This window comes from Periplaneta americana, chromosome 2 (genome assembly GCF_040183065.1).
Source record: "Periplaneta americana isolate PAMFEO1 chromosome 2, P.americana_PAMFEO1_priV1, whole genome shotgun sequence".
In the NCBI taxonomy this organism is placed as follows: Eukaryota; Metazoa; Arthropoda; class Insecta; order Blattodea; family Blattidae; genus Periplaneta; species Periplaneta americana.
Genome location: NC_091118.1, coordinates 22,343,820 through 22,358,529, shown reverse-complemented (window position 1 = coordinate 22,358,529; position 14,710 = coordinate 22,343,820). Strand labels below are relative to the sequence as shown.

The 14,710-nt window shown below is 36.0% G+C and overlaps 1 protein-coding gene across 1 annotated transcript in view; it reads left to right on the top strand.

Moving 5' to 3' along the window:
• Positions 1-730: 730 nt before the first annotated feature.
• The window catches only part of LOC138716036 (ATP-binding cassette sub-family G member 4-like), a 159,617-nt gene continuing 145,637 nt past the window's right edge, over positions 731-14,710 (top strand). Inside the window, exon 1 of the mRNA XM_069848950.1 lies at positions 731-971. Within this exon, the coding sequence (XP_069705051.1) occupies positions 734-971 (238 nt within the window). The 5' untranslated portion in view covers positions 731-733. The remainder of the gene's footprint in view (positions 972-14,710) is intronic.

Sequence of the window (14,710 nt, the reverse complement as noted above, 5' to 3'; positions counted from 1 at the left end):
ATGTAACATTAAGGAAGCCGTGAAAAAATCAACAAGATTCTATAGACTGGGGGAAAAAGAAGACAGACGTATATCACGGCCTGCTGGAGTATAGTAAACACAGAAAACATTTTAAAGAAGATAGATATTTTTGTTTTTCAAATTTGCCGTCATTGAACAGAAACCAAGATGGAGATTTCATTGCAACTAATTAGAAATTCCTTTTTCAGGTATGTAATAAACGATCTTCGCACAAAATAATGTACGATACACGAGCGGTATGTTTTCTTTCAATTCTCGGAAATTAAAAAAGCTCAACTACGTTTCGCTTTTTCGATCTTTTCCTCGAACATGAAAACGTCAACATACCACTCTTGTAACGTATATCACTATTACGGCATAAATGCATACATATTCTTCACGTTTTTAGGGCATGAACTTCCTTTCCCTGGACACAAGTAATATTCACCAAAAATAACGAGGAATAAATATGAGCATGAGAAAAGAATAAAGAGAACGGAGTAAAAAAAATAATTAATGCAACATTTCGATCTATTCAGTAGAAGTAATAAAAAACAGAAGAAGAAAGAGGTAGATAAATGACAGACTTTAAGAGAGGAATAATTGAATATAATGACACACTGTACGATAAGGAAGAAGAGCTGGCTGGATGGAGTGCTGCGCCCAGCCGAAGGCCATCACGTGTCGCAGATAAGCGAGCTGTACTGGCTAGCGTTCAGTAGTGCGCGGCAGCATGGCGGAGACGGTGGTGTCGCTGCCGTCCGCGTCTCTCGCCGTCAAGGTACTCGGCGCGTGTGACAGTGCCGGTGGTGGTGGTATCGGTGCGCGCCTGGCGGCCAAGAGGCCCGCCTCGCTCAAGCTGGAGCCCCTCTTGAAGTCCGCTCCAGCACCGCCGCAGTTCCCCTCTCACAGGACTGTGAACCTCAGCTTCCAGGATCTGTCGTACTCCGTCAAGACCGGCATCAAAAGAGGTACTGGTGCTCAGGATTTCTTTATTATGGTGCAGACCACACGTTGTTACCCATGGCAACATCGTCAGTCATTTATTTGCGTTTATCGACATATTTCCAATGGCAACATCGTCAGTCATTTATTTGCGTTTATCGACATATTTCCAATGGCAACATCGTCAGTCATTTATTTGCGTTTATCGACACATTTCCAATGGCAACATCGTCAGTCATTTATTTGCGTTTATCGACACATTTCCAATGGCAACATCGTCAGTCATTTATTTGCGTTTATCGACATATTTCCCATGGCAACATCGTCAGCCATATATTTGTGTTTATCGACATATTTCCCATGGCAACTTCGTCAGTCATATACAGGGAGATCATTTTATTTTCACTAACATTTTTAATATTAACCTCTCTATACCTTTAGAGAACCGGAAACACCGCTTGCTCCCCCCTCCAAGACTGGAGTTCGATGATACTGGCGTAAAACACAAATCACTCTACTAGGTATAGGAAGGAAGAAAAGTAGTTCATCCATTTACGTAAACTAGGAAATATCGCGATTTTGAGTTTGATAATTTTCATTAGGGTTTTCTTTAATCATATTACGGTACTGTATTAAGTATAAGTGTTTTTACTCACGAAGTGAGTTATCCATGCGAACGTATTCATTATGCAGTGTATATTATACTGTCTACAGCACATTAGCGTACAATATAGAGAAAGAAGTTAAATTGAAAAATAATCATAATATGAATATTTAAACACAACTTTGAAAATGGTGGCCGTTCATTTCGATATAGGCTTCAGTTCTTTTGTGCATATTAGCGCACTATAGACTATTGCATCTAATTCCAATTGCCAGTTTCGTCCTTCGTACTAGTAACTCATGTTACTCTACGTACTGTAAATTCAATCTTCACTTCTGCCCGACCCGAAAATATAAAATTACTCAGACATGCTATCTACTGTCCGTCCAAGTGGTTATGCCGCAGGATTGTAGAAAGGGAGGAAATCACGTGACAGTTAATTACTTAACGAGACCCTTTTATTTAAGTTAAATTAAACAGCTGTATAATATTACGTAAACTTCCAATTCCTACGAGAAATTAATGTTTTCAGAAAAGAGCTAAGACAGCCCAGCTATTACAGAGGGGCGAGCAGAAGCAGTTGGGGGAAATCGGGATGTGACGTAGGCAAACGGACAGTACCTGTGCGAAAATATGATTCAATATTGAAAGCTCTTTCGTCACTGGACAACGCGAACATATTTCTGGAACGTACTATACTCACTAACTCAGTACTGCTTACTATCTCCGGTCTTGGTCCTGTGTGGAGTTGGAACTTCCTTATTAGAAGGGGTGGGAGTGAAGTACCTTCAAAAACTCAGGTACAATAAAAATTGAAGTAAAAATAAAATGATGTCCCTGTATTTGCGTCTATCGACATATTTCCCATGGCAACATTGTCAGTCATGTATTTGCGTTTATCGACATATTTCCCATGGCAACATCGTCAGTCATGTATTTGCGTTATCGACATATTTCCCATGGCAACATCGTCAGTCATGTATTTGCGTTTATCGACATATTTCCCATAGCAACATCGTCAGTCATTTATTTGCGTTTAGCGACATATTTCCCATGGCAACATCGTCAGTCATATATTTGCGTTTATCGACATATTTCCCATGGCAACATCGTCAGTCATATATTTGCGTTTAACGACATATTTCCCATGGCAACATCGTTAGTCATGTATTTGCGTTTATCGACATATTTCCCATGGCAACATCGTCAGTCATGTATTTTCGTTTATCGACATACTTCCCATGGCAACATCGTCAGTCATATATTTGCGTTTATCGACATATTTCCCATGGCAACATCGTCAGTCATGTATTTGCGTTTATTGACATATTTCCCATGGCAACATCGTCAGTCATATATTTCCGTTTATCGACATATTTCCCATGGCAACATCGTCAGTCATGTATTTGCGTTTATGGACATATTTCCCATGGCAGCATCGTCAGTCATGTATTTGCGTTTATCGACATATTTCCCAAGGCAGCATCGTCAGTCATGTATTTGCGTTTATCGACATATTTCTCATGGCAACATCGTCAGTCATGTATTTGCATTTATCGACATATTTCCCATGGCAACATCGTCAGTCATGTATTTGCGTTTATCGACATATTTCCCATGGCAACATCGTCAGTCATGTATTTGCGTTTATCGACATATTTCCCATGGCAACATCGTCAGTCATGTATTTGCGTTTACCGACATATGTCCCATGGCAACATCGTCAGTCATGTATTTGCGTTTATCGACATACTTCCCATGGCAACATCGTCAGTCATATATTTGCGTTTATCGACATACTTCCCATAGTAACATCGTCTGTCACATATTTGCGTTTATCAACATATTTCCCATGGCAACATCGTCAGTCATGTATTTGCGTTTGTCGACATATTTCCCATGGCAACATCGTCAGTCATGTATATGCGTTTATCGACATATTTCCCATGGCAACATCGTCAGTCATGTATTTGCGTTTATCGACATATTTCCCATGGCAACATCGTCAGTCATGTATTTGCATTTATCGACATATTTCCCATGGCAACATCGTCAGTCATATATTTGCGTTTATCGACATATTTCCCATGGCAACATGGTCAGTCATGTATTTGCGTTTATCGACATATGTCCCATGGCAACATCGTCAGTCATGTATTTGCGGTTATCGACATACTTCCCATGGCAACATCGTCAGTCATATATTTGCGTTTATCGACATACTTCCCATGGTAACATCGTCAGTCATATATTTGCGTTTATCGACATACTTCCCATGGCAACATCGTCAGTCATATATTTGCGTTTATCGACATATTTCCCATGGCAACATCGTCAGTCATATATTTGCGTTTATCGACATATTTCCCATGGCAACATCGTCAGTCATATATTTGCGTTTATCGACATATTTCCCATGGAAACATCGTCAGTCATATATTTGCGTTTATCGACATATTTCCGTATATGTTTTAAATAAGTTTGGTTCTGACGGCAACACACAGTACAGGAACTGAATTTTAGAAACACGCAAGACATGTCATTAGGAAGTACAGAATGGGCCAAAAAAGGGCACAAAATTTGAAATACTCTATTTTCGGAAACACATAACATTAATTTATAATTATCTGAAAAATGTAACAAACCTCCTACATCTATATTAAGTATTAAATTACATAATTCTGATTGTTGTCTCATACAGTGTAAATGTCCGATTATTGAAGAGTCCTCTGAAGTTAGGTATTTAGGCATAATTTTCGATAATCATTTCAAATGGAACGAACTCATTAATTAGCTTGTAATAAATTACGTAAAATAGTATATTATTTTGTTTTATTGAGGAATTACTTGTCAATAAGTTTATTACGTACATTATATTTAACTTTATTTCAATCGGTAATTATGTATGGAATTAAAGGATGGGGTAGCTCATTTAAATCCAATTTTAATCCACTTTATTTATTACAGAAGAAAATAATTAAAATATGTCTTCATAAACCTATTGATTTTCCATCTCAAAATTTGTTTCTAGACTTTAATGTACTTAAAGTAAGACAAATTTATTATATTGTATTAATAAAATTCATACATAAAAATCGAAATAATTTTGAATTGTATTCTCATAGTTATGAAACAAAAGGTATGAATTCTTTAAGATTGTTTGAACCAAAATGCAACACTGTTACAGTATTTAATCATAGTAGTAATTTAGGCCAAAGAATATGTAACAAATTTATATTTAAATATCCTAATCTTGTCAATTCTAATAGTTCTAGTATTAAATTTAAAAAGTTAAGTATGGATTTTATAAAAATTAAAAATTGTAAATTTAAATTTATATACTATAATTGCACAGTAGACTTAAGACAAATTGTATTGTATAATTATTATTTCAATTCAGGAATCCGCCCTTGAGCACGAGTTCTACTCTTTCAGGGGCGAACTAAAGTTTTTCTGTATATATATTAGATTTTATGTTACAATTATTAGCAAAATAAATAAATTAATAAATAAACAAACAAACAAACAGACAGACAGACAGACTGTTGGAAAGAGTAGACTTTGAATATGAGCAGGACTTTTTATTATGTTTTTTTAGGCTCAATTAAAATCTTATAGAGGTCAATACACAATGATGCGAAAAATGTGGTTTTTGAAGACAATTTATTACTTAAAAATGCAGAAACTGAATGTTGGTAAAATTAATAACAATCGAGGATGTAGCTGCAATAAGGGCCCATACTCCAAAATGCTCTTCTGAGATATATAGAGTTGAAATTTTAAAAACAGTGCAGGGCCTGTAACATAGGCCTATATTAAAATAAACAGGTTTATCAGCATTACTGTTCAACATTTCTCAATGAAACTTTGTGGGTATAACAAAGAAACTACGGAGAATCGATTTATGCATTCTCCGGAAAAAGGGCCTATGGGCCCTTATTGTAGTTACGTCCTCATTATTAATGATCTTTCAAATAATCAAAATTAAAAATGATGCTCTATGTGACCGCCATTAATAGGCGTCTTCTCCATTGTCCAATAGCACTGGATATCTGTCTTTGATCAAGCCGGTCCCAAGAAGGCGTTGTCTTAAATGTTCAATATTACGAATTCTTGTTTTGTAGTAAACTGCTTTTTGTAGTTGACTCCATACAAAATAGTCCATAGGATTAAGATCTCGTTTGAAACTCCAGCGGAAACCATCAGAGAATCTGAGAAATGCGATCTTACACGCAATAATCTCTCAGGTGGGATATCATGTCCGTATCTTGCTAATCAATCGTTGTACACTTGAAACAAACCATTCTCGCTGAGCGCAGTTCCTTACAATTTGACGGGCAGATAAATTATCATATTGGTGCAAATGTTTAATGAAAATCTTGTCTTCGTTCGTTAAGCGACCCATTATTCACAAAATGAGAACTCAAAGCGGAAGAAAACAAATGATGGTAGCACAACAAACGGCTTGGCCTGCTGAACTCGTAAGACCATAATGCTTAGTTCGGCATAAACGATCGATTTTGCACTGCCTTACAAAAAAAAATAAAAAATAGTGTTTAATAAATGATAAAAAAATAAATATTACAGCACTTTCACGGTCTATAAGGACTGTGAAATTTGCCTGTGAAATAAACTTTCAAGTGAAATCATTAGCTACTGGAATATAGCCATTTAAATTTTGTGTCTTTTTTTTTGGACCACTGTGTATATTTATATATTTGTTCAATTTAGAAAACATTAAAATCGGAATAAATCACTAATTTTGTTGAATAATCAATTGACTTATTTAAGCAAATTTTAATTAACCGCTTTTGAAGCACTGGCGTTTATAAATGAAGGCAAATAGCTTAAGTTTAGAATTATATAAAATACGTTTTGTGTTAAATCGAAAGAAAGTAAGATTTTCTTTGTATTTAGGTATTATTTAATTTAGATAATAATAGACTATAGGAACATCATAGTCTACAGGAACTGAATTTTAGAAACTCGCAAAATGTATAAAGGCTGGTCCACAATAAGCCGGGAACGGAAACGATAACAAGAACGGAAATATTGTTAAAATAAATGTATTTAAATGTGAGCATTCACAATTAATTTTCACGTTCCCATTCCCGGACTCCGGCAAACTTGTCGTTAATTGTGTATGCTCACATTTAAATACATTTATTTTAACAATATTTCCGTTCTCGTTCTCGTTGCCGTTTCCGTTCTCGGTTTATTGTGAACCAGCCTTAATTAGAAAGTAGTCCATGTGTAATTTTAGTTAGGCCTACATGGACTTTTTTGTGTGAAATTGAAGCACTCCTAGGTACAAATTTTAGAGTGGCTGCAGTTTAGTGCATAATATACCATATAGAATGTTAATGACAAATACTTTTCAGCTGTTTCGTCGTGTAAAATAGGCAACCTCGCGTCTTTTCTTCGGTGCGAATAGTCTAAATGCTTCTGTGGGAGTAATTATATCACAGACTATTTCCTTGGAAACGAATGTTGCTGAAATAAACAGCTGACGAGCAAAATGGGAAGTCGGCAGGTTGAAGGAAACAATGGCTTCCTAAGAATGTATGAAGAACTTCATTGGTCCAAAATTATATATTTTTCAACTTCCTCTTTTCTTTATAGATGCATTAAAATGTACAAAACTTACAATAACGACGTAAAAAGGCTAAGAAAAAAGACATTTAACCTTAAAATATGCAACGGGAATTAAAATAGGCAAAAAAGGCAAAATAAAAATTGGACCTATCGTCCCCAAATGTTTGGAAACGTGTTTATCTCTAATAAGTCTTTCATACATACACTCAGTTTAAAAAAGGCATTTTTCCTAACATCCGGGCTCTAATTATTATTATTATTATTATTATTATTATTATTATTATTATTATTATTATTATTATTATTATTATTATTATTTATTACATATTTATTAGTGATATTAAGAAATATAGAATTTTATTAGTGCATATTTATTGGCATAATTTAAGAGTTTTAAATGCATACTTGCATGCATATTTAGTAGGTTTTTATAATAATAATAATAATAATAATAATAATAATAATAATAATAATGGCTTTATTTAACCTGGCAGAGTTAAGGCCTGAAGGCCTTCTCTTACACTCAACCAGGATTAAAACTTGCTTACACAGTTGATCATAAAACTTGATCAGAATTAAGTAATTACATACTGATTACATAATGAGATCAAAAGAGGTAGTTACATAAAATTTACCTCATAAAATAAAAATAAACATAGTGAAATACATATTAATTTGTTAGAATCAAATGCGAATCACATAAAAACAGAAGCCGATAATTCAATAAAAAAAAAAGAAAAATGTGCACAGTAAAAATAAAAATAAACACATTAGTACACATATTAGTATTAGATTACAATTAAATAGGATTTACATAATTAAATCAGAAACCAACAATTGAATGAAATGTACACAAAAATAGACTAATAATAAAAAACAACAACACAGTGGGATACATATTGGCGTTAAGTGATAAATAAACACGATTTAGATAATAAAAATAAGAAAAAATAATAATAAATACAGTGGAACACATTTGCAACACGTTAGGTCTGGCAACTCATCATAAGATACTTTTCTAATTTACGTTTAAAGGAAAACTTCCTGGCCTTAGTCATCATTAAAAAGGAATTGGATGTGTTACATTTCGACCGATCTGAAAAATGAAAATGCGTAATTAAACAGAAATGCGAGGCATGTCGCTGAATGAAATCACCCCGCTCGCACATGTTCCGCTGTTTCCACAGATGGTACAGATCAAGCCGTATACACCTGACAGTCACCTCAGAATAATGCATCTCCCTGTTGATGATTCATAGTATTGCATAGGACATAGGACCCATTTCACGCCCCTTACTTTATGCAACTATCGAACTAAACCCAAAGTTGTCTCTTGCGATCAGACCTTCAGCTTGTCACGCAAGCGGTCCGAGTTCGAGTCCCGGTGAGACCTGGGATAATTACACTTGTGACGGACAAGGTCGCAGTTGGGGGTTTTCTCGGTGTATCCCACATATTAGCCGTCTACATTTTTCTGTCTAATCTCCATTTCGTCATCATTCCATGGCATTTCCTAAGACTGGGGACGCACGGAAGGGGCTGGCCTAGGGAAGATTGGGGTTGCCTGCTAGGAATATGGATACGCGGCGAACCTTATTGTAGTCAGCCGGTGTTGATTGGGAATGTGCTTAACTTGATAGTTATACCAATAGATCTTGAAAGGTCTCAGTGCTGGGTCGTAGTTTCCCCGTCCCTAAATGCAATTCAAGTCAAAACCAAAATTTGCCCTAATGAAAGAATGATTGACAATTGAAGGGTTCAGAGCCATAGTGGGCCAAGCGCCATAAATAAAAAGCGAAGAAAACAAGGGTTAAAATTAAGTTATTATTATAATTCAATGAAACATTTAGCAAGTAATATAAAGTATGCATATTAAAACTATTGTCATATCAATCTTCATTAAACTATGGAATTCACTTCACTTTAACCCTTGCTTTCTCCGTTTTTAATAAATGGCGCTTGGCCCACTATGGCTCTGAACCCTTCAATTATGCTTTGCTGTACCCATCAGCTGTGGTAGATTTAATTACTAGTCCAACATAAGTCATAGCTTAGGGCGTAGCATAAGGATCGTTATCATCTTTATCATCATCATCATCATCATCATCATCATCATCATCATCATCCAATATAGTATAAGGCCCAATAGTCTGTTACGGTCTTGCAATATTCAGTCGATTTCTTCTTAGGACAGCATTAAAAATTGAATGTTCCTAGCATCAAAATAATTGTAAGAACCTCTGCTCTTTGAACATGACGAAATGTCCTGAAAAAATGTGAGAAAAAGCTTGTAAAATGTACATAGAATTTAAATTGAAGAATGCAGCCATTGAAATATGACGTAATTTGTATGCTTCCAAGCACCGCAGATCACTGAAACGTCCTCAAAAATAAATAAATTACGGATTCATTCACAAAAAAAAAAAAGAAGAACGAAGATGCGATTTTTGACTGAAAATTACCAAAATTTCATCCCTCTCCTCCCTTAAACTCGTCGATATTCTAAGATGCCTGCCCATCAACAATGGAAAACTTTGTGGCAAATGCTGTATTCGTAAAAAAGCTTGCTTGACTTCGGAAATTTTTCTTCCATGAAAGCAATGAAAAATCCAAGGCCTGATCGGGACTCGAAATCGGACTACTTTCGTAACAGGTCAGAGTTCTACAATCCATGCCACTCAGCCATCGTAGGGTTCAGATGTCTTTGTAAATTAGAGCCCAGATCATTTTCAAGTTCTTTCTAAGGAAAAAGATGGAGGAGAACTGAGTGTAACAGCTGTTTCACAATAGCATTCCACGCTGTGTCATTAACGAGTGCTTCTTGGCTGATAAAACCATTCGACGTCACGGCCAGGCGAGATGCGGGGGTCCGATACAATTGCCAGGAATATTGACCTTCTTTTCAGTTTTCCTTCACCTCCTAGAGAATACAGATTCACAGGAAATCCCTGGAAGCATTGATCAGTAACAAACTTGCACCTCTGTTGAGACAGCTACACTTCAGTATGATCATTATTAGACGGAAGAAAAATACAGAAGATAAACTTGCGAATCTAAATGAAACAGTAGAGCAAGTGGACAGCTTCAAATACTTGGAGTGTACTATAAGCAGTAACATGAGCTGCTGCCAGGAAGTCAAAAGGAGGATAACAATGGCAAAGGAAACTTTTAATAGAAAAAGGAACATCTTCTGCTTACCGCTGAAAAAATAACTGAGAAAGAGACTAGTGAAGTGCTTTGTATGGAGTGTGGTATTGTATGAGGCAGAAACATGGACATTACGACGAAGTGAAGGGAAGCGACTAGAAGGATTTGAAATGTGGATATGGAGAAGTGAAGTGGACGGCAGAATAAGAAACGAAGCTGTGTTGTGTTGGAAAGAGTGGGTGAAGAAAGAATGGTGCTGAAACTGATCAGGAAGAGAAAAAGAAATTGGTTGGGTCACTGACTGAGAAGAAACTGCCTACTGAAGAATGCACTGGAAGGAATGGTGAACAGGAGAAGAGTTCGGGGCAGAAGAAGATATCAGATGATAGACGACATTAAGATATATGGATCATATGCGGAGACTAAGAGGAAGGCAGAAAATAGGAAAGACTGGAGAATGCTGAGTTTGCAGTTAAAGACCTGTCCCGGGACAGCACCATTGTGAATGTATGTACTATTATTATTATTACTTACTTACTGGCTTTTAAGGAACCCGAAGGTTCATTGCCACCCTCACATAAGCCCGCCATCGGTCCCTATACTGAGCAAGATTAATCCAGTCTCTACCATCATATCCTACCTCCCTCAAATCCATTTTAATATTATCTTCCCATCTACGTCTCGGCCTCCCTAAAGGTCTTTTTCCCTCCGGCCTCCCAAATAACTCTCTATATGCATTTCTGGATTCGCCTATACGTGCTACATGTCCTGCCCATCTCAAACGTCTGGATTTTATGTTCCTAATTATGTCAGGTGAAGTATACAATGCGTGCAGTTCTGCGTTGTGTAACTTTCTCCATTCTCCTATAACTTCATCCCTCTTAGCCCCAAATATTTTCCTAAGAACCTTATTCTCAAACACCCTTAATCTCTGTTCCTCTCTCAAAGTGAGAGTCCAAGTTTCACAACCATACAGAACAACCGGTAATATAACTGTTTTATAAATTCTAACTTTCAGGCTTTTTGACAGAAGACTAGATGACAAAAGCTTGTCAACCGAATAATAACAGGCATTTCCCATATTTATTGTGCGTTTATTATTATTATTATTATTATTATTATTATTATTATTATTACTACTACTACTACTACTCCCACTACTATCACTACTGCTACTACTATACCTGGTAAGGTTTATCTGGTCTCAGTAGCAATAAAACCAAGTCCCTTCGAATGAGGGTGGAGATTATAGGAGGGTTGTAAATTTTCAGGATTCCTTTCAAAACCTTGTTATTGTACAGGCTGCCGGAACTCAATTTCTTGAAAGACAAGCTCAGTGACGGAACTACACAGTACGAAGAGAGATATTTTGTTATTTTATTTTGTGCTACAGAATATATTAACTAGTCCCTTCCGCCACTGGATGGATGGACGGCATCGCTTCACTCCCCCATCACCATAACAACACAGACGAAGTAAGACATATCTCCTTTCTCTCTCTTTTCACAGTGAGACAAGATACATCACACAGACTCTACTACTGCTGCTACTATTACCACCACTACTACTACTACTACTACTGCTACTACAACTACTACTACTACTGCTGCTGCTGCTACTACTACTACTACTACTACTACTACTGCTACTACAACTACTACTACTACTGCTGCTGCTGCTACTACTACTACTACTACTACTACTACTACTACTACTACTACTACTACTACTACTATCACCTGTGGAGTAACGGTCAGCGCGTCTGGCCGCGAAACCAGGTGGCCCGGGTTCGAATCCCGGTCGGGGCAAGTTACCTGGTTGAGGTTTTTTCCGGGGTTTTCCCTCAACCCAATACGAGCAAATGCTGAGTAACTTTCGGTGCTGGACCCCAGACTCATTTCACCGGCATTATCACCTTCATTTCATTCAGACGCTAAATAACCTAGATGTTGATACAGCGTCGTAAAACAACCCAATAAAAAAACTATACTACTTGAGGGAAATTTTTCCAATTGAATTTATCAACTTTATAATAGAAATGTAGAGGGGAGGGGAATTTCTCGTTGACCCTTTTTATATATTTTAAGTATTTACGTGTATCAATAATATTACAACTTATTTGGTTTAAAATTTATTGTTATTAAGTCGCGTATTATTATTATTATTATTATTATTATTATTATTATTATTATTATTGTCAATTTTAATTACTGTGGCATCTGACATGGTATTTTGAATTTCTGGTACCATGATAACTTTTCTATCCTATCTTACCTACAACTGTTAACCTACTACTACTACTGCTGCTAGTGCTACTACTGCTAATGCTATGTAAATGTAATACCATTGGGATATAGGCATCTTCTTAGCAGATATTCCCTCTTTTTGTAATATAACTAAAATAAATTATTTACGTACCTTCTAAATTGTGTGAATAACAGAATTAATCTATTTCATTTATTCGATTATTGTAAATACAACTAAAGTAATATATGTATATTTACAAGCAATATGAAGCGTTTATATTTGAAGCAATGCTTAGTACAATGTCTATATTTAGTTCTGTTGTTTTATATACGTCAGAAAATACATAAATAACTTATTTTAGTTACTAGCAGTACCCTGCGCTCCGCTGCACCTGTTAGAAATAAATATAAAGTAATTACATAATTAAAATAGGACGTTTGATCCAGGGAACATTCGTGTTTGATAGAAGGATGAATCGTTTAATACGTTACTTGATTTAAATTGTATTTAAATAATTAAAATGGGATCATTTTCGTCCAGAGAGCACTCATTTGATGCAATGACAATTCCTTTCACATGTTTCTTATTTGTTATTACATGCAATCATAGTTTAATGAATGTACAAAATAGCCTATTAAGTTTCTGTGTATAAGAAGTTATTTTAATCTTACCTGTCCTCCATTCACTCAGAAGTTACTGTAATAACATTATAGCATTATGTCCATCTAGAGAAACTACACTTTCCAATGGTGAAATAACAATTAATTATACAAATCGGTTAATTTAACATCCGTTATTACTTCATACAAAGACAGAAACATTATCTGTAGGCTTTCTTTCATAGCTTTCGATTGTTGCTGTCCAAGGCCCCTTATAGATGAAGACATTTGTTTTTTAATTCATTGCACGGCCTTAGATGGCAGTTATTTTAATTTTAAAACTCATTTATCTCATTAAATATCAGTCCTATCAAAATTTTTCAGGAAATAAAACGTATCGGAAATTATTTTTAAAGAAACTTTTGTTATGTAACATTTTTTACAAAAATCAATAATAAGCGAGATATTTCGATTTATTTAATTCAGGCCCCCTTATAACCCCCCTTTTAAATAATGTATTTTGAATGCCATATAGCCTAAAATCTAAGTTACAACGAACTTAATTTATGTTCCAATTGTCATCGATATCCGTTCAGCCATTATCGCGTGAAAAGGTAACAAACATACAGACAGACAGACAGACAGACAGACAGACATACAAACAAAAATTTCAAAAAAGCGATTTTCGGTTTCAGGGTGGTTAATTATATATGTTAGGACCAATTATTTTGGGAAAATCGAAAATTACCAGGAAAATTTCGGCTACAGATTTATGATTAGTATAGATATTACAAAGGGGAGTGATGTCCGCTAAGAAGGCGTCTACATACCCAATGATATTTTACAAACTCCAAACGCTCTATAGAACTACTGGCGTCCATGTAGCTCAGCCGGTAGAGAAACTGGCTACGAACTGGAAGGTCCCTGTTTCAATATAGGTTGGTGACGGACTTTTCTCCGTTACCCAAGTTACTAGAACCGGCTTTATAAACAGATTACAACCAAGACCTTGTTCCTTCCAGACCGTCTTTTGACGTACGTCTACTTACAGACGAATTTATGATGTAGGGCCTGCATGTTTACATCAGGAACAAGTTTAGAGAACCGAATTACCCGTATTAGAGCCGGTTTTTGTGCGACGGGCCACTAGTATAACGGCAACCTTGACACGCTTCAGCGGTGGCTGCATGAAAGCGTTTACTTGTGTTTGAATTGTTAATGAATGGCATGTTTTGCACAACAATATTTATCTACACTTTGTTTACAAACAAGTGGGTCATACAGCAGGGTGCATCATGTCGGGAAGTTTATTAGGGAATTAAGTTCTGCGCTGTACAGCACTGTAATGGCGTAGCCTATAGTAGTTCACAACTGAGTGGTTTGCATTTGACGGAGGCCTCGATTCGACTTCCGCCAAACAAGCAGGAACAATGTTGCATGCTCGCAGAATTATTATTCTTATTATTTTCTTCTGCTGTTCTTATACAGTTTTAGAAATGTTTTGAACTTGTCAATTATTGGGTTCGAGTTCTTCCTAGAGCAGCGATGTCATCCCGTTCTATTACGTACTGTT